Raw genomic sequence first — 21,730 nt, forward strand, 5'->3', positions numbered from 1 at the left:
TTTAATTTTACAGTCACTAAGCAGCAACGACCTGTTTAGTGATCGTAAAAAAACATTGGTTGGTTGTTTTTTAACAGTCTCAGTTTTAAGGCAGTTTAATTTGATGCAATGAAAGAGGTGGACTCATTTTTTATTAGGCATTGCCTGTAGATTGATGCCCTGCTCAAGAATGTTCATTGTCCAATCAGAGTGGTGACGTACAGGTTACCCATTGTCTAATATTAATTAAATATAAATGGTGTAGGCAAAGCATGGAGTGAAGAAAGTCTGATAGCTTTTCCTATCAGTTATTTAATTTCCTTTTTATTTTCTCGTCAGATATGATATGCTTACTCATTTATTTATTTATTTATTTATTTGAATTTGTTTACTGGGAGAGGGCACTAATTGTATCAGACATTTTTTCAGACTGAAAAAAATTATACTAACCAAAGTAGGTAATGTACAATATAACATGATAAAACGCAGACAATCACAATGCCAAAAATAGACTGCTGTAAACAAATTTGGAAGGCTATTAATACAGTAATATGCAATATTTCTTCTTAAGATTTCAAGTCAGATTATATGACATTGAGCAAAGTGTATAGATGTGTTGATGTCTTAGTATTATGTGGATAAATTGTTTTAAGAACAGTAAAGTATAGCTGTTGGATAAAGTGTAGGTAAAATAAGGATAGTGAGCTTCGGTAGAGGATGATTGGTGAGGAGCCAAAGGAGTTAAGAGGTGTCGTGATAGCTCATCAAATGCAGATTTATTGTAAGGAGCATCCATAAGTTAGAATGCTGTAACTCAGAGTATTCCGTTCTCCATGGTAGATCACTATCAGAATTGATATATATAAGTAGCTGGAAGTGGGTACAGAAGTGTAAGGTGTGTTGGGGAATGCACCTAGGCAAAAAACACTGTAATTGTGTTACAGTGACTTTTGGAGTTTGCTGTACTTATGCTTCATTTCAGGATGAGCATCATGAAATCTCAAGCTTCTATCTCTTCAGATTGCTACGTCTGTTCTCATAGCTATTTTTAGATTTTACAGGCATTATATATCTAACTAGCTGCAACATACCCCAGCTTTTCAGCCTTTGAAATTCCTCACTCGTTTTCCCATCCACATAAATCTGTCATAGATTCCTTATTATCTACTTAACTCATTCACGCCCATAGCATATCTTTGTATACTTACAGTTAACACCCATAGGTCTTTAAGGCATCAAGAAATTTTCCTTGTCTGGCTTCTTTAACTAAGTGACTTACCAACTATTATACAATGACCCCCCCATTAATATTCCAAAATGTGAAGACTGATTGGTCAGCATGCTCATTGTAAATCAGACTTATACTAATGGAAAAAGGTCCGGTCATCCGGATTTTTTCCATTAGTATAAGTCTTTTTTGTGTGTGTGTTGGACAGCAAAGGAGAACGGAAGAGCTCTGTTGCTGTTATCTCGCTATGCTAAATGAGTTTAACATAGCGAGATAGCTTAAAAAAAAAAGCAACGGAGATCTTCCTTTCTCTGTTGCTTAAGATCTCCATTGCTTTTTTTAACGCTATCTCGCTATGTTAAACTCTTTTAACACTGTGAGACACATTTTAAAAAGCAATGGAGATCATCTTTTCTCCGTTGCTTCCACACACAGCTATGATGTACTGCATAAGCATACGCAAGCGCAGTACATCAGAACTGCTGCAGAATACCGGACAGCTGCGGAAGGGCCTTATTTTTTTCTTAAATAATGTCATTGTATAATAGCAATAACCCACTTCTGGGTGTGGTTAATGCTGGATTTACCCATGGTTGTCTTTGTTTGGGCACTCAGGCTTCACCCACGTGACCAAACCACACCAACCATGGGTAAATCCAGCATTACCCACACTCAGGCGTGGGTTATTGCTTAAATAACAAACAGTATTAGAAAGGCAAGGACTTGTTAACAAAATGACACTAAGATTGTTAATCTACAATGACCTGTAGTAGGGGAGTTAATCACTTTTGCCACTTATTGATCATATTTTTATGTTTTCATAATCAAGAAACCTACATGCTATTGAGGGGTCGGTGTGAAATGCCATGGTGGCAAATATGAAAATCCATTATTAATATCCATTTATATTACACCATACTGGAGATATTACTACTTGTTTGTTCATAATTATGAAATAAGCAATAAGCAATATTTCTGTATGCACATAATACTTCAGGCAGTAATGGAAAACATTAAACCCACCAGAGTTTTTGCGTAGCTCTCAGAACATTTTGGCAGTTGTGTAATATCTAGGAGCAGCTACATCTCATCTCGTCCACAGCCCTCAACTTCTTTACGCAATAAACAGGGGTAAAGCTAAAAATAATGGGTAGAAAGCCTATTATTGTTGCTCAAACCTCTCATGTGACCTCATTATGAGCAGGGTTCCTCATACTGAGTCTTAAAAAAGTCCATGTTCCTCACTGTTGCCGATTTCAAGGGGATATTATGCACTGAGTGTTTCTAATTAATGTCATGGACAGCGAAGAGATATGCTCAGTGAAAATGGCAAGTATTTTACTTTCATCATATTTAGTGGAAGTAACAGTTTCAGGTGATAATGGAGAACACTGGACATTGAATAACCACTTCCCCAGGTATTCTGCATTTGCTCTATGTATACACTCAGTCCTCTGTTCTCCTTTATCACTGTACTTCTAAAAACAAGTGACTCACAAACTATAACATGGCATCAGGTGAAACCTTCGATGTTGAATAAAACTGTTATTGATTTTTGCAGTGTACGTTACACATATTGAGAGACTGAAAGATATTCAGTGTTATCGATATTGCTAATTCATAGGTTCATAGCTTCATAGGTGTGTATTAGGCTAATCGCCTTGGAACCTTTACAAGCCTAGCCCATGGGATTATCTTGGCATTGTGCCACTGGACCTTAGTTCCCAGTGCCTCTGTCGAGTAGAGCCACTGGAGTGATCCCTGGGGTGAATTTTCCATTTCCCATTCACTCATCAGGATTTCTCTTGAAGAGGGCCAGTGAGGTGCTCTGTTTGACATATATGGGAAGTCTGTTCCATAGCATGGGCAGTCTCTGGGTTATGAACCTGTCCCTCCAGCATATTCTGTTGATTGTGGTTGTGAGGATGAGGTCTCTGAAACGTGTGGTGTGGAGGGATTGGGATTTCCTTAGATGTAGCATTTCTAACAGAGCTGTATCAGACATGGCTTTGTAAGTCAAGCAGAGATCGCCTCTAAGTAGGCGATATGAGACAGAGAATAGTTGGAGTGTTTTGAGTCTGTCCATATAGGACAAGTGTTTAAGGCCTAGGATCTTCTTTGTGAGGTATTTTTGTGGCCTCTCCAGTTGTTTCAGGTGTCTAGTGAGGTACATGCCAAATGGAGCATTGTACTCGATGATTGGCCTAACGAGGAAGAGTAGAGGGAGACAATGACCTCTTTCTTCCTGGATGCAAAACCCTTTGTTATGAGATGTGCCACAGTGGCAATGTGGTCATCAAAAGAAAGGTTGCTGTCAAAATGTGTTCCCAGATCTCTTATAACACCTTCTGTGTTCAGTTGACTATTATCGATGTGTTAATTCATGGGAACCGGGTTTTTCACAAAGGGGATGACGACACGTTTTTTAGCATTGAGCTTAAGGCCATGGTTCTGACACAAGTCACTGGTCTCACGGAGGCCTTTCTGTAGGATTTCAACATCACTTGGGCAGTTAATAATATCTCCCAACTTGCAATCATCTGTGAACTTAGTCAGAGTCCCTTCGTGTTGGCCTGGACGTCAGAGAAGTAGATACCAAACAGGAGAGGACTCAAGACCAAACCTTGTGGCACTCCACTTATGACTGCTTGGCACTCTGACTTGTAGTCAGCTACTCTCACACTGTGGGTTCTATCTCTGAGCCAGTTTGCAACCCACCTAGTTATATAGGAGTTTATGGCTAACTTAGTGATTTTTTCTATGATTCCTGAGTGAGGAATGGTATCAAAGGCCTTGGCTAGATCAAGGTAGGCTGTATAAACCACCTTGCCTTCATCCACAGCTCTGGTGACTGACTCAAAGAAGTTGACCAAGTTGATCAGGCATAATCTACCCTTCACAAAACCAGACTGTGTGGGATCCAGAGTTTGGAGATTCCCTATATCCTCGTTTATTAGGTCCATGATGATGCGTTCCATAGCTTTGCATATCAGACTCATCAAGCTAATGGGGCAATAGTTCCCAGGGTCTGTAGTCACTCCTCCTTTGTGGAGAGGGATGAGTATAGCAGTGTGCCATTCAGTAGGGAAAAAGCCTGAGGTGAGGCTGTGATTGAACAGGGCACACAAGTGAGGTGCCAGTTCACTCTGTAGTTCATGTAGAACACAGCCAGGGATATTAACAGGCCCAATAAAGCTGTATTCTTGGCCTTTGATGTGCTGTTTTAATCTGTGCAGCAGTAATGCTGGGTGCCTGGTAATCTACTGGTATTGCACTGGTCTTTTGGGGGGGGGGGGTAAAGTGGCACTGAATCAGTTGGCCAGTATATTGGCAATATCTGTTGGCTCAGTATAGGAGGCACCATTGTGCAGTAGCTCAGAGTAAATCTGGGTATTGCCATGGAGATTCATTACATAACTATAGAAGGCCTTGTGGTTGTCTTTACTATCTTCTGCAATTCTGTTTTCATAGCTAGCTTTAGAGGATTTGATGAAGGATCTCAACTTTTTGTTGAGGCTGATAAGGGAGTTTTTCCAGTCTTGGGGCTTCACCGTATTCCACATCAGTTTCCTCCTTCTGTTGTAGAGTTTGTTTATGGTATGGGACCACCAGATTGGCTTCCTTTCTTTGGAAGAGAGCATCTTGGTCCTATTGGGTATGATGAGATCCATGCATTTGTGTATGTGCTCATACAAGGCATTAGTGTATGATTTGGCGGTCATGCAACTATTCTCCATTTACATAGGTGTTGTGAAGTATGTCAGCTCTGTTTTTAGGAGACCAAAGTTAGCTTTGGAGAAGTTTTTCATGGTGGCTACCGCTGGGGTGGGGTTGTGGGAGGGATGTGGTTTCCAAGGTGATTAGTTTGTGGTCGGATCTAACCAGGGAGGAGTTGACTATTGGTGTAGAGCAATGGTTGCCCATGTTAGTAATGACCAGGTCAAGGATGTTGCTACCTCTAGTGGGGGTAAGTACGAGCTGGTCCAGGGCATTGGAATTAATGAATTCCAAGAAATGTTGGGCAAGTGCATTTGTACATGAGTAGCTTTCCCAGTTAATGGAGGGGTAGTTGAAGTCGCCCAGTATAAGAGTGTTTGGTTGGACCCTAATATTCTCCAGGGTGCTTAGGAACATGGATTGTGAGTCTTGGGACATGGTTGGGGACCTATAGCAGGCTAGGACCTGAATTGCTGTCTTACTCAATGTTAGCTGCTCCTGAAGTATCTCTGATGCGTTTTTTTGGGCTAATAGTCTGGAGGTGTGTGCATCCTTTATGAAAATGGAAACACCACCACCTCTGGAGCTTCGGTCCAAGTTCTGGGGCCGAAAGATGTGGAATGAGTTATAGCCTGATAGTGCAGGGGTGCTTTCTGCTGCCTTGAACCAGGTCTCTGTTACAGCACAAATATTGATGTTCTCCATTTTAAGGAGTGCTTTCAGTGAGTGCATTTTGAGATTTAGACTTCTAGAATTGAGCAGCATGACCCAGGATTGCATTTGTTTGTAGCTGTTACAGTAGTAATTTGGTCTTTGGAACACCGCCTAAAAAAGGCACTATAGAGGTGGCAAGAGCCTTGGCCAGTATCTGAAAGCCCAGGGGTGACAGATGCAGGCCATCTCTGGCAAAGCATCGAGGTCTGTCAATCATTTCATCCCAGGGAGACAGATACTGGATCTCCTTGGAATTACATTAGAAAATTACCCAATTGTTGAAATCAATCATTTTCTGCTTGTACTGCGGTCTCATTCTGGGTGATGGTAGGATGCTGCTCAGTGCAAGGGTCATACCCACCTGGGCTACATAATCCAAGAGCTCCTCTATGTCTCTTTTCTTGTAGTCCAGGTAGGTATATCTCAGGTCATTCACACCCACATGTACAATGGCAGAGTCATATTTGTACCTGTTGTTAAGGGACCTGGGTGCATGCATTGTGTGGCAGATCCTGGCACCTGACAGGCAGCTGACTGTTACTTTCTCCTTATTCAGCCTAGTGAGTTGGACATCAGTGTGCTTCACTATTGAGTCACCTATGACTAGTGTGTTGGGCATGCTGTTTTGTCTTAGGAGCTTTGGTTAAATGGCACACTGTTTAGGAGAGTTGTGTCTCGTGATTAGTGTTGTGTTGTGGTGGTCGAGTGCATTTCTGCCTTGGAGGTCTCTGCTGTTTGGGTAGATTTTTATTGAGAGCCTCTGTGAAGATGGGTGTGCAGTTTGTGCTTTTATGTGAAGGCAGTGCTGGTGTGTGTTCTGGAGGGCTATGTATTCCATGTGGTGTGGTGCAAGTGTTGACCTTCTCCTGGTGATCAGCTATTCCAGTCTTGGCTGGAGAGTGTGTGGCTTCCAGTTTGGATATATAAGTGCATCTCTCGCAAGTCTGAGTGTTGGGAGGTAAGAGGAGAGGGTTGTCAGTGTACATGAGGCAATTAAGCATATGTTTTCCTATTTCTGTAAATATCTCCATAAATATACAGTTAGAGAAGAATTTCTTGCCAGCATGTAAAAGCTATTATCTGGTTAATAAATGTGTTTTAACAATATGTGTCTAAGTTGTAAAGTTTCGAAGATATGACAATTTGTAAAAGTTTAACAAAAAAATTATGTATTATGTTGTACTGTAGCATGCACTTTAAGACTTTGAATGCATTGACTTTTATCGCTGTAAAGAATATGTCTTACAGATAACATTGGTGTTTGTAAAGATTTAATAACTTTTATTGTTCACAACTTATGCTTTTTAAGTTGATTTTTTCAGAAAATGATATAGAATGCAAGGATGTGTATAGACTGCTAGAAGTGTGATATTACACATCACAAAGGTGTTAATAAGTTAAGTGATTCTCTTTGGGTTAATTAGAACGTGTCATGCTAGGTATTACAGTTGTGAGACTATCATAATTTTCACTATAACCGCTCGCACATCCAGTCCACTAACCTGCTGCTCCAGTCCAGCATTTCTCTTTACTCAAAATTCAAACTGCATATAAATCCTGTTTGTAACAATTAATCAGTTAAAATACCTGACATAGGCAGACTAGTGCCATCACCACCCTCAGGTATTGGACCTGACATAGGCAGACTAGTGCTATCACCACCCTCAGGCATTGGACCTCACATAGGCAGACTAGTGCCATCACCACCCTCAGGTATTGGACCTCACATAGGCAGACTAGTGAAATCATCACCCTCAAGTATTGGACGTCACATAGGCAGACTAGTGCCATCACCATCCTCAGGTATTGGACCTCACATAGGCAGACTAGTGCCATCACCACCCTCAGGTATTAGACCTCACATAGGCAGACTAGAGCCATCACCATCCTCAGGTATTGGACCTCACATAGGCAGACTAGTGCCATCACCACCCTCAGGTATTGGACCTGACATAGGCAGACTAGTGCCATCATCACCCTCAGGTATTGGACCTCGCATAGGCAGACTAGTGCCATCACCACCCTCAGGTATTGGACCTCACATAGGCAGACTAGTGCCATCACCACCCTCAGGTATTGGACCTCACATAGGCAGACTAGTGAAATCATCACCCTCAAGTATTGGACCTCACATAGGCAGACTAGTGCCATCACCACCCTCAGGCATTGGACCTCACATAGGCAGACTAGTGCCATCACCACCCTCAGGTATTGGACCTCACATAGGCAGACTAGTGAAATCATCACCCTCAAGTATTGGACCTCACATAGGCAGACTAGTGCCATCACCATCCTCAGGTATTGGACCTCACATAGGCAGACTAGTGCCATCACCACCCTCAGGTATTGGACCTCACATAGGCAGACTAGTGAAATCATCACCCTCAAGTATTGGACCTCACATAGGCAGACTAGTGCCATCACCACCCTCAGGCATTGGACCTCACATAGGCAGACTAGTGCCATCATCACCCTCAGGTATTGGACCTCACATAGGCAGACTAGTGAAATCATCACCCTCAAGTATTGGACCTCACATAGGCAGACTAGTGCCATCACCATCCTCAGGTATTGGACCTCACATAGGCAGACTAGTGCCATCACCACCCTCAGGTATTGGACCTCATATAGGCAGACTAGAGCCATCACCATCCTCAGGTATTGGACCTCACATAGGCAGACTAGTGCCATCACCACCCTCAGGTATTGGACCTGACATAGGCAGACTAGTGCCATCATCACCCTCAGGTATTGGACCTCGCATAGGCAGACTAGTGCCATCACCACCCTCAGGTATTGGACCTCACATAGGCAGACTAGTGCCATCACCACCCTCAGGTATTGGACCTCACATAGGCAGACTAGTGCCATCACCACCCTCAGGTATTGGACCTCACATAGGCAGACTTGGACCTCACATAGGCAGACTAGTGCCATCACCACCCTCAGGTATTGGACCTGACATAGGCAGACTAGTGCCATCATCACCCTCAGGTATTGGACCTCGCATAGGCAGACTAGTGCCATCACCACCCTCAGGTATTGGACCTCACATAGGCAGACTAGTGCCATCACCACCCTCAGGTATTGGACCTCACATAGGCAGACTAGTGCCATCACCACCCTCAGGTATTGGACCTCACATAGGCAGACTAGTGCCATCACCACCCTCAGGTATTGGACCTCACATAGGCAGACTAGTGCCATCCCTACCCTCAGGTATTGGACCTCACATAGGCAGACTAGTGCCATCACCACCCTTAGGTATTGGACCTGACATAGGCAGACTAGTGCCATCACCACCCTCAGGTATTGGACCTGACATAAGCAGACTAGAGTCATCACCACCCTCAGGTATTGGACCTGACATAGGCAGACTAGTGCCATCATCACCCTCAGGTATTGGACCTGACATAGGCAGACTAGTGCCATCACCACCCTCAGGTATTGGACCTCACATAGGCAGACTAGTGCCATCGCCACCCTCAGGTATTGGACCTCACATAGGCAGACTAGTGCCATCACCACCCTCAGGTATTGGACCTGACATAGACAGACTAGTGCCATCACCTCCCTCATTTATTGGACCTGACATAGGCAGACTAGTGCAATCACCACCCTCAGGTATTGGACCTGGCATAGGCAGACTAGTGCCATCATCACCCTCAGGTATTGGACCTCACATAGGCAGACTAGTGCCATCATCACCCTCAGGTATTGGACCTGACATAGGCAGACTAGTGCCATCACCACCCTCAGGTATTGGACCTCACATAGGCAGACTAGTGCCGTCATCACCCTCAGGTTTTGGACCTGACATAGGCAGACTAGTGCCGTCACCACCCTCAGGTATTGGACCTGACATAGGCAGACTACTGCCATCACGTCCCTCAGGTATTGGACCTCACATAGGCAGACTAGTGCCATCACCACCCTCAGGTATTGGACCTCACATAAGCAGACTAGTGCCATCATCACCCTCAGGTATTGAACCTCACATAGGCAGACTAGTGCCATCACCACTCTCAGGTATTGGACCCGACATATGCAGACTTATGCCATCACCACCCTCAGGTATTGGACCTCACATAGGCAGACTAGTGCCATCACCACCCTCAGGTATTGGACCTGACATAGGCAGACTAGTGTCATCACCACCCTCAGGTATTGGACCTGACATAGGCAGACTAGTGCCATCACCACCCTCAGGTATTGGACCTCACATAGGCAGACTAATGCCATCACCACCCTCAGGTATTGGACCTGGCATAGGCAGACTAGTGCCATCACCACCCTCAGGTATTGGACCTCACATAGGCAGACTAGTGCCATCACCACCCTCAGGTATTGCACCTCACATAGGCAGACTAGTGCCATCACCACCCTCAGGTATTGGACCTGACATAAGCAGACTAGTGCCATCACCACCCTCAGGTATTGGACCTGACATAGGCAGACTAGTGCCATCACCACCCTCAGGTATTGGACCTGACATAGGCAGACTAGTGCCATCACCACCCTCAGGTATTGGACCTGACATAGGCAGACTAGTGCCATCACCACCCTGAGGTATTGGACCTCACATAGGCAGACTAGTGCCATCACCACCCTCAGGTATTGGACCTCACATAGGCAGAATAGTGAAATCATCACCCTCAGGTATTGGACCTCACATAGGCAGACTAGTGCCATCACCACCCTCAGGTATTGGACCTGACATAGGCAGACTAGTGCTATCACCACCCTCAGGTATTGGACCTGACATAGGCAGACTAGTGCCATCACCAGACCTGACATAGGCAGACTAGTGCCATCACCACCCTCAGGTATTGCACCTCACATAGGCAGACTAGTGCCATCACCACCCTGAGGTATTGGACCTCACATAAGCAGACTAGTGCCATCACCACCCTCAGGTATTGGACCTCACATAGGCAGACTAGTGCCATCACCACCCTCAGGTATTGGACCTCACATAGGCAGAATAGTGAAATCATCACCCTCAAGTATTGGACCTCACATAGGCAGACTAGTGCCATCACCACCCTCAGGTATTGGACCTGACATAGGCAGACTAGTGCCATCACCACCCTCAGGTATTGGACCTGACATAGGCAGACTAGTGCCATCACCACCCTCAGGTGTTGGACCTGCCTTACAATATTGTTGATTATGTTTGAAATGTATAATTTTAAACTGTTTCTTATGTAATGTATTTGAAAAAAATATTTTCTCTGTTAAATGAAGCTTTGCTCTCCAGGACTCTGCTGAAAATGGGCTCTTGTGACTCAGTCAGACTTTCCTAGTAATCACACATCAATACTTAAATAATAAGCAAATACAATCTGGCATGCTGTCGGACTTTTTTTATTTTTTATTAGCTTTTGTTTACAGTTGGGTCCTACTGGGCAAAGCACCTTTTCAGAGGAATCACATGGAGAAAAGCTATGCTGAAAGAAATACTTCTTTTCATTATGTATCCAAGCACAGATTCAAGTATAAATAAGGTACACTATTACGCTGTGGGTAATTGCCATGTATGTTGCAGGATGAGGCTTAATCATTGATTCAATCGTTGATGAGTTGTTTAGTTATACACCTTTATTTTATTCTATGTATACCTTGGTAGACTGCATACAGATGAATTCTGGTAATGTTTCTAAATGTCTTACATTCAAGGAAGTACACACCATATTGCTGTTATTGACTTCATTTAACACACTGTGCGTTACTCGTAGAAGGGAGTACGGTTCTGGACAAAGCTTTGAGCAGCATCTTTCGCAGTATGATAGCTAAGCAATAAGATCTTTGCCTCACAGCTCTAGGGCTCATTTCACATTTGCTTACTGCTTGTGGGGAATTTACATGTTCTTCTTTGTCTTTTTTTTTCTGGCCACTCCAATTTCCTCTCTCAAAAATGTGTTTGTTGATTGGTCCCACTAAACTATATCTATATCTATATATATATATATATATATATATATATATATATATATATATATATATATATATATATATATATATTCTAATGTTTTCTATTTACTTTTGCCTTTGTGGCATGGATCATAGCTGAAAGAAAGCCCATGGACCTGCCTACTTACCTAATTCACAAATGATAAAATAAAATATTATAGATTCATAGGTGATTACTAGGCTAATGGTGCAAGAGCCTTTACAAGCCTAGCCAATAATACCCAGGATATGACAATATTTTATCTTACATTATACCTAAATCCCCAGATATGGGATGGGGTATTATCAGGGTAGTGGGTCTTTGGGTGTTGGAGTACTGAGTCCTTTTACAGATACTTCTGTCTCTAAGAGACATGGGCAGTACCCTGTGAATTAATTTATTTTTCCCCATCCATGTATCCAAATTATGTTTGAATTGAGTGAGGGATGGGCTTTATTTTACTAAGATGGGTAGGTTATGCCATAGACAAGGTTGCCTTTAGGATACAAATCTGTCTTTCAAGCAAGTGCTGTTAGAGTAGCAAGTAAAATGCAGGTCCATGGAATGTGTAACCCTCATATAATTTTTCTTGTGAATATGTAGCATTTTCATCAGGGCTGGATCACAGAAAGCCTTGTAAGTCAGGCATAAGCCACCTCTCAATAAACAATATGAGGTGGAGTAAAGGGATAAGGCCTTTAGTTTTCTGCATTAGGCATGAGTCATATGCTTTGTATTTTCTTAGTGAGAAACCTCTGGGTCACTCCAATTGGTGTAAGTGTCTGATTAGGTACATTCAGAACAGAGCATTGTACTCGATTATGGGCTTGATGCGGACTGAGTACAATGGCACTGTGACTTCCTTTGATCTTGATGCCATGCCTTTTCTTATAAGTTGAGCCACACAGAAGGATTTCCTCACTGCTGTAGCTACCTGGTGGTCAAAATTTAGGTTGCTATCTATCCATTTTCCCAGATCCCTCACCACTGGATCTACTTTTATGGGTGTTCTATCAATATTATAATTTGCAGGGATATCTGATTTACCAGAGGGTATGAGTATGCATTTTTTAGCATTTAGTCTCAGACCATGGTTTTGGTACCAGCCATTTGTTATTTTTAGCCCTGTTTGTAGAAGGTCAACATCATTTGGGGATTCAGTGATTGCTCCCAGCTTACATTTGTTGGCAAACTTGGTGAGTCAGAGGCCCCCAACATTGGCCTTCACATCAGAGAAGTATATACCAAACAGGAGCGGTCCAAGCACTGAGAACTCTGGAACATTGCTAGTAACATGTTTCTAATCAGAAGTGTATTCACCTATCCAGATATATGATCTGTGAGCGAGCCAGATGCCTATCCATCTGACAATGTAGGGGTTTATGCCTAGTTCAGTAAGTCTATCTATGATCCCAGAATGAGGGATTGTGTTGAAAACTTTGGTCAGCTGTAGATAAGAGGTATATACTGTTGTACCCTCATCCATGACCCTGGTGACTTTCCTGAAGAAGTCTATCAGATTGAACAGGCAAGACCTCCCTTTGAGAAAGTCAAATTGGGTCTGGTCCAGTGTTTGGAGAGTTCCTATATTGTTATTGATATAGTTCATGATAATTCTCTCCATGGCCTTGCAGAAAATGCTGATCAAGCTTACGGGTCTATAGTTCTCTGGTCAGTTGATGGGACCCCTTGTGCAGAGAGATGGCTGTTGCAGTCCTCCATTCCTCTGGGACAAAGCCTGTCCAGAGCCTGTTGTTAGAATGTTTCTAGTGGCTCTGATAGATTCTGATTTAATCTATTTATGAAGCATCCTGGAATATTGTTGGGACCTATGGAGGCTGTGTTTTTGGCTTTAGCAAGCACGGTAAGGACCTGTTCCCTCGTAATGACTGGTAAGGGGATGGTTGTTGGCATTTCTTTGGGTGTGGTACGAGGTGATGGGAGGAGAGGTTTGAACTGAATGTGTCAGCCAGCAGGTTTGCTATCGCTTCAGGCTGGATGTAAGTGCTGCCGTTCATGAGTAACTCGGCACATTGCTCAGTGTTTTCCCAGAGGTTATGAACATAATTAAAAAAGTCTTATGGCTGTCTTTCACCTGGAAGGCTATCTTTGCCTCATAGTTTGCTTTGGCAGATTTAACCAGCTCACTAATGTGTTTAGACTGGTGATTGTCTTTTAGCACTGTTTCTTTTGTTCCTTCTTGGCTTTGGAGAGGATTTTTTTCCTTTTGTTGAATAGCCTATTTATGCTAGGGGTCCATCAGGGTAGTTTATTTTTGCCAGTAATCATAGATTTGACTCGGACAGGTACTGCCTCCTCTACACAGCTATGAATGTATTTGGAAATTGCTTTTGTGTACAGCTCAGAGTAGGCATCAGTGTTATCCAAGTTTGGAGGGGCTTGGAAGTTTAATAAACTAGCACTTAGCTTGAAGTAATTGACCTTAGCAAAGTTCTTAACAGGTTTGGAGTTTGAGGGGGTTTCTAGGTTAGTTTTAATACTAAAGGAGATCATTTTGTGGCCAGATCTTACCAGGGAGGAGTTAATGCATAGGAAGGAGCAGCATCCCCCCATGTTTGTGAGTACTGGGTCAAGGATATTTTTACCTCTAGTCAGGGAGCTAACTAGTTGCTCCAGGGTATTTGTGTTGATAAATTCCAAAAATCTCTGAGCAAGTGAATTATGGGTCATATAAGTCTCCCAGTTTATGGAGGGGTAGTTGAAGACAATCATAAGTATGGTGACAGGCTGCATGTCAAGAGATTCTAGTAGGTTTAGGTAGGAGGTGTGGTTTTCCAGACTCATGTTAGGGGATGTGTACCTAGCTAGGATATGATAAGGGGTTGCACCTATGGATAGTTGGACATAGGATGTGTACCTAGCAAGGATATAATAAGGGGTTGCACCTATGGATAGTTGGACATAGACTAGCTCAAGCTAATCATGTTACTGGACCAGTGTAACAGTGTGCTTGTCTTTTATGAGCACTGAGACATCTCCTCCCTTTGTTTTGTCCCGAGCTGAGGGGGATCAAAATGTATGAAAGGCATTGTAACCTTAGATCGCTGGGGTGCTCTCCATGGTTCTGAACCTTGTTTCCATTACTGCACATATGGCTGTGTTCTCCTGGGTGAGGAGTGCTTCCTGGGAGTGCAGTTTTTATTTAAACTCTTAAGTGTTGAGCAGCAGTACCTTAACGGAGCTGGGGTGCTTCCCAAGGTTCTGTCAGTTAGTGTAGAGCCAAAACTGTTTTCATATTTCTGGAAGAATATTTTCATATTAATCCAGACAAATGCAGAAGCATTAGCATTCATATTACATGGTAACAACTAGAAATAATGTAATGACATTTTGATATACAGCAATATGGAATCATGCTGTATAAATGATTAACATAATGTACAAAAACAAATGCACTGAAAGTTAGATATTTTTAACAATATAGAAAACAGCAGTCTTGATGTATTTATATCTATAAATTGCAGTTAATTTAAGACTGCTTCTTTTTACACAAAGGTTAAGATATGCAAATTGTTTTTTTTTTTTAATTTTCAGGTTTCACCCCTGTTTGGAACCATCTATAATGGGATGTATTTTATTGCAGCAGCAGTACTTAATGCTCAAAGTCATGGAGTCTGGATTTCCGGAACTAATCTTGCCAATTTCTCAAAAAAAATTGAGTTTCGTGGGTTCAACCAAAGGATTCATACTGACAGCAACGGAGCTGGATTGACTAATTACATTGTTCTTGATGCAGATGGAACTGGAGATCAGCTTTATAGAACTTACAAAATCGATATGCCTTCAGAGACGGTGCAGCTCCTGGGCAAGACGATTCGATTCCCAGGCGGAACTCCTCCAAAGGCCGACTCCGATTGCTGGTTTGATCCTCACACTGTTTGCACTGGAGGTACAGTATTATGGTGAATATATCAAGTTTCTTAAATAGAGTGTATCATGCACAGTTCAAATAAGAAGGATTGACTTACGTTGCCTATGCATAGGGTGCAGAATATCAACTGGTAGACAAAGAAAGGTGTCTGATTGTTTCATAGATGCTTTCAATAATGTATCATTTTATTTACTTTATTTAATGTAAACTCTGGCTTAGAAATCATTTTCAGTTATTACCTTTTGCAATTTAAAAGTGTAAAACTGAAACAGTGATTTACAGCAATGATGGCAACAGAGAAATGTATTCTTAGCTTTATGTTGCATAGAGAAGTTCAGTACCACATATCTAGCACAATTACTCTCATTAAACATAGGCCTTAGCATGGAAATGCTACATATTAGAAGTACTGATGATTACAGGTATAGAATTCAGAATTCAGGTAATATGTTTCTGAACTGACAGGTAATGCTTGAACTTTCAAATGATTGTGGCAGCCTGTGCAGACTTTAAGACTCATAATGTGAACACTGGCCAAACTTTCTACAAATATTAAGGACGTACTGGGTGTAAGGTTTTGCAGTAGAGTTCCACAAATCACTGACAATGGGGTTGAAAATTAACAAGAAACCAAGAAAAAGCAATATTTCAGATGAGGTGTTTTAAAGTATGTTCCCCAAACTCTAATAAAATAATTTCCTTAATTTTATCAGTGATTATCTAGTATTTTAAATGCTATAGGTTACTGATTAATTTAGGCTATCAAGTTCACAAAATGATTCTTGTGTTTCCCAGATAAAAACACAGTTTGTATATCTCCTACTACCTTACTGTAAAAATAAACAGTCATAGGGCAAGTGAATCAAGGTATAAGATCATTTTAAAAAAGGAAGCAGACGTGGATACACATGCTGGGAAGGTAATGAATCCTTCATTTTCCATGGTAACAGTAATGTCTAGGAACTGTTTCCATGAGGGGCTTAACGTCTTTCAGATTAGAATGTTTTCAACCATTGTGATCAACAGTAACCATTTCGTATGTAGATTTTAAGTGATACTGATTCCTAAGGCAAGTAAATTTAAAAATATGACTAAGGCACATTAACATTGATTGTGATATTACTATATAATAAAAACTGGTGGTGGAACACATTTGAAACCTAAAAATGAGGTTAAGCTGCGTAGCCCTGCTGCAGGCATCTTGACATCGTATGGTAAACTGGTATTCTTCTGAGGTTAGCCTGCCTAGCCCTGCTGCAGGCATCTTGACATCTTATGGTAAACTGGTATTCTCCTGAGGTTAGCCTGCCTAGCCCTGCTGCAGGCATCTTGACATTGTATGGTAAACTGGTATTCTCCTGAGGTTGGGATATTCTACAGGAACCCTAATGTTTATTGACATCAGGCTTGATTTTAAGTTCTGTGTTTTGAAAGTATAGCCAGACAATCCACTTATGCTGTACTGAAGTGGTTGAAACATGCATGTCTACAGCTAGTGGAGAGCTGACTTTTTTGGCCTGAATATACCAATAAAGAGTTAAAAAAAAACTAAAAAGTCAGAGACATTCAGAAGTGCTGTAGCTGAAATGCCATTAAGGGGCATTTGCATATATCCCATGGACCTCAGTTACAGGAAGTTTAAGGTATTACACACTGAATTAACTTGGGTACATCTTTCTTGCAGTTTTTCCGAATGCTTTATCTGTGTGACCTTTTTACTATTTGGTTTAAATATATATGTGTTATGTGTGCACCAGCACTTATTCGTCCTTAAATAAAATAAGTGATTCTTTGGAACCCAGCCTGAGGTTTTCAGGGTATTCTTTTCACTTTTTGGCAATTGTAGATGTACGTGCTGAGAAACTTTACAATTTTACAAGTTACACTTGGTAGTTTCATCTAGGATCAATCCATTTCAATTTTGCCCTAGCTAATTTCCCTTTTAGTGCTCAGAATAATGTATCCCATTTGGTTATACATAAGCCTTAGTCATCCTATGTTTGATAATTATATATTACCCTTAATGAGGATAGCTGTGATCATACCATAAATAATTTGAGGGCACTCATGCATAGGACAAGGGATTTAGGAGCTGCTTCTGTCCATTAGTAGCATGGGGGGCAGTCACAGGGTAAATCTTCTTCTTCCTATACATAGCATTAAGTTGTGCTCGAACATGGACAGGGATGAATTTTGATTTATATGGTTGGGGAGTCTGTTCCACAGCAGCATTTTCCCCTGTCAGATATACCCAGCTCTCCAAACTGTTCTGTTAATGTTGCAGAAGAGGTTTAGATCCCTAGATTGAGTAATTCTGATACCATTTGACTTGCTAATATGCAATAAATCTATCCATAATGGGTCACAGGATACCAAGTATAATGAGAAGGCTTTGAGTAGGTCCATATAGGACATGTTGTTTAGGCCTTGTATCCTTTTAGTAAGGTATCCCTGTGGGTATTCCAGTTGTTGCGTGTGTCTGGACTGATACATGCAATAGGGTTCAGTACATTTAATGACTGGTCTAATGAGCACTAATTAAAGAGTAACAATGACATCCCTACATCTAGACACAATCCCTTTGTTTATAAGCTGCATATCTATCTATCTATCTATCTATCTATCTATCTATCTATCTATCTATCTATCTATCTAATCTCCTACAACCCATAGAGAAGTCAACATTTTGAAGGGAAAAAAGCCGGTACAGGTTATCAAAAATCATTTGATTGCATGTACCAGATTTTTTTCAATATGATATTGTGGTACAGTGAGGATCTGGGAATTTATGCTTTCCCCACTGTATTGCAATCTTAGAGTTGGTATACATAATTAGCAGGGGTGTGGGGGAATTCATGAAGGGCTTGCACCCTTGCAAAAAAATTGATTTTGTTTGTCTTCAAATCTTTGTGATTTGAAGTACTGTGTATTCAAATCTTTGTGATTCGAACTGTCAGGAATTTGAAGTTTTGATACTTTGATCATCTCTCATAGATCTTTTTGTGTGTGTTTATACACACACAAATGTAAAACATGTTTGTGTGTGTGTGTGTGTGTGTGTGTGTGTGTGTGTGTGTGTGTGTGTGTGTGTGTGTGTGTGTGTGTGTGTGTGTAAGCACCTTCCCTACATAATGGTACCAAAATAATTCTGAAGTCGATACAGAACAGAGTGTGTCAGAAAAGAAGTGGTACTACAGCTATAATCTTTACCTGGCACAGAAACTGAAGCTGGAGAAATGTTGATAAAGGTTATTTAGTAGCTATTATATGTCTGCGGTGGTGGTGCTGCGGTAGCGTTGTCGCCTCACAGTATGACGTTGTCCTGTTCGATTCTCAGCTAGAGCATCTTCTGTGTGGAGACATGTGTGAATGGGCGTATCTTCGTTGAAGGTTATGTGTCAGGGCTGGCAACTCGGCACGTAAAAATCTACTGCCAATCATTAGCGGACCAGAGTTCCACTGTGGCGACCCCTAACCGGAAAAAGCCAAAAGACACAACAACAAGTAGCTGTTATATGCCCAATTCCTTATGGAAATATACATTATTAAATTCTGCATATATTATTTATTTTCTTCACTGGTTGAAGGAATCAAAAATGATGTCTTTCTGTGTCATATTATAGAGTCCACATCTTCATTTGTACATTTACACAAAGCAGGCTGAGCAGAAAAGCAGCAAAATAAAATGTTACAATATTTTAATGACAATTTTGTTGATACAATGTCTTAACGGACTTTGGTATGAATTCCAGTAGAACAGACTGCAGAAAAAGGTTAATATTTTCCTAGTTTGTTTGCATTCTAAACTGGAAATGTTACAACAATATTTTTTAAAACTCTCTTGGTGTTGAAGAAAAAGGTAGTAACATTTTCATTCCGTTAAGTAACACCGTTCTGTAAAGACTTCTAGTATTACTATTTAGTGATCTCAGCACTTTATAAGCATTTGTTTGTGTTCCCTTCTAATTTCTTGTTTTCTAACTAATTATATTGGGAGGTCATTAATCTTTCCTTTGTAACTCTTAACAAACAATAGTAATATATTTATTTATCGATTGCATTTGATAACCCAGTAAATGGACTGATAGACATTTTTTTTCAGTTATGACTTGGGTTCTACATGAGAATCAGTAGCCAATCTGACAGCAAAAGTAATATTGCATAAGAAACTTGTTTTCACAAAATGACATACTTAAATAACACCATATTCAAATAGAGAAGGAATGTAGATTACAAAGACAAGTTCATTTAACGAAGTTCAGTAACAAAAGTGATTAACAGAGTATATTTTTGTATTTTAGTTAGTCTTTATCATGAAAGGTAGTACAGGTTACTTCACCTAGGAGATGTTCTTTCATTCCGATAATTTAGCCCTTGAGAGTTGCTTCAGTTCTAGCTTCAGCAGGAAAATGATTCCAATTCCAAATTGTGAGGCCCAGTTTGGAAAATACCCTTTCAGCTATGGCTGTACCAAAGTGTTGGTAATGGGGTATCTGATGCCTAGGCAGGACTTCAGTGAGGGGCAGTTTCCAAGTATTATAATTTATATTAAACTGTGCCAAGTAACATTTTGGCTCTCCTAGGTACGGGTGGGTCTATATCATGTGTTCAAAGTTTGAACGTTAAAATATCAAATTTAAATATTCAAAGTTATAAAACTTCGAACATATGTAAAAAAAACAAAAAAACAAAACTAACGGCTGTAGGCAGGGGGGTAAGCCCCCTGCACCCCCCACACCCCCTGCTCTTTAAATATACCAACTCTGAGACCACACTACAGTGCAGTAAGGGAAATCTTCCCTTTACCGCACTATAGTGCGGTCTCAGAGTTGGTATATTTAAAGAGCAGGGAGTGTGGGGGGTGCAGGGGGGCTTGCCTCCCTACTTACACTAGTCAGGTAAGTTCCGTTTGTTTGTTTTTTTTATTATATGTGCGATATTTGAAACTTCAAACATTTAAATTCGATTATTTAATGTTCAAAGTTTTCAAACTTCGAACTATAATATAGACCTGGTACGGGTAGCCATTCAAATCCATTCATCAGATGACAGTGGTTGGTGTATATGAACTAATACAAAGTATCATTTCTTGTCTTTCTAACACCTGCAGTTTTTGACTATTTGAACTTGAGTGGAGTGTTAAAAGCGACAGGGGGCATTAAAACTTTGGAATTATAACATTTCTGACAAGGAGTGGCATGCAGCAGGGCAGAGAAGGTGGGAAATTCATCACATACAATTTAAGTTGAGAGAGAGTTCTGGTAACCATCAAGTCTGAGTGTGTGGTGAAAATGAGAGTAAGTAGTCTAGTAGGATTCCAGCTTCAGTTTGCTGTGTTACATCAGTAACTGGGATGTTTAAGTTGCCTTTTACTTTAACAGGGTTTAAGGTTTCTAATCCTTTGTTAGTTAGCAAATACCTGTATGCTACTTTTTTGGGGCTAAGGCATGCTGTTCATTATCCATATGCTGAGCTTAACAAGATTGTCTTGGCTTGTTTATTATAGTTCAGGGATAGCTTTCTCTGATGTTAGCAGTAGATCCAAATTTACATCATTATTAAGTAACATGTTTAAGACAATAAAATACAGTAAAATTCTTTTTATGTGAAACTTTACACAGGTCACAAAAGACAATGGATGTCTGAAAGCATAAAAGTCTATTCAGCGGGTATCTTTCCTTTCCCCGGTGAAAAGACTGCTAAATTAAATGATGTTCTGAGAGACAGCCTTACCGATTATCTGCAATTATACAGAGCTGAGTATTTTTTTTTTGGTTATAGAGTTTAATTGTTGCTTAGATCTGTGTTGAAAATGTTCTCTCACTGTTCTGAGAGACTGATCGGCAAATATACAGAGCTGAGTATATTTTTTTGGTTTTAAAGTTTGTACTGTTAGTTGTTGTTAGATCTCTGTTGAAACAGTTTTGTCCCACCTACCCTCCCTATTTTTTGGTTTGTAGTTTAAATTTGGTGGCTTTTGCAGTTGCCCGCCCCACTGTAGATTTGATCTGGGACACTCCCCCAGTCCCATCTCTTTACCACCTTCTACCTAATAAACTCTTTCTGCACTTGCTTTAAGTCCTTTTTAATTTGATTGCATTTTTTAAACTGTGTTTGGTCTAATATTGCTGCATACTCAAGTGTGCTAGCTTGCACTGCATGAGAATTGTTTTTACTACTGTTTTTGCTACTTTTCTGTAAAAAAAAAAAAAAGAAAACTGTAAGCATGTTTCCTACCTTTCCTGTA

The 21,730-nt window shown here is 41.0% G+C and overlaps 1 protein-coding gene across 1 annotated transcript in view; it reads left to right on the forward strand.

Annotated features, from left to right (window-relative positions):
* Nucleotides 1–21,730, forward strand: part of LOC122803256 (retinal guanylyl cyclase 2-like) — a 665,947-nt gene that overhangs the window by 154,106 nt on the left and 490,111 nt on the right. The window contains exon 3 of the mRNA XM_044072849.1: nucleotides 15,147–15,501. Within this exon, the coding sequence (XP_043928784.1) occupies nucleotides 15,147–15,501 (355 nt within the window). The remainder of the gene's footprint in view (nucleotides 1–15,146; nucleotides 15,502–21,730) is intronic.

The sequence above is a fragment of the Protopterus annectens genome, chromosome 5.part1 (genome assembly GCF_019279795.1).
Source record: "Protopterus annectens isolate FY-2018-M chromosome 5.part1, PAN1.0, whole genome shotgun sequence".
NCBI classification, from domain to species: domain Eukaryota; kingdom Metazoa; phylum Chordata; order Ceratodontiformes; family Protopteridae; genus Protopterus; species Protopterus annectens.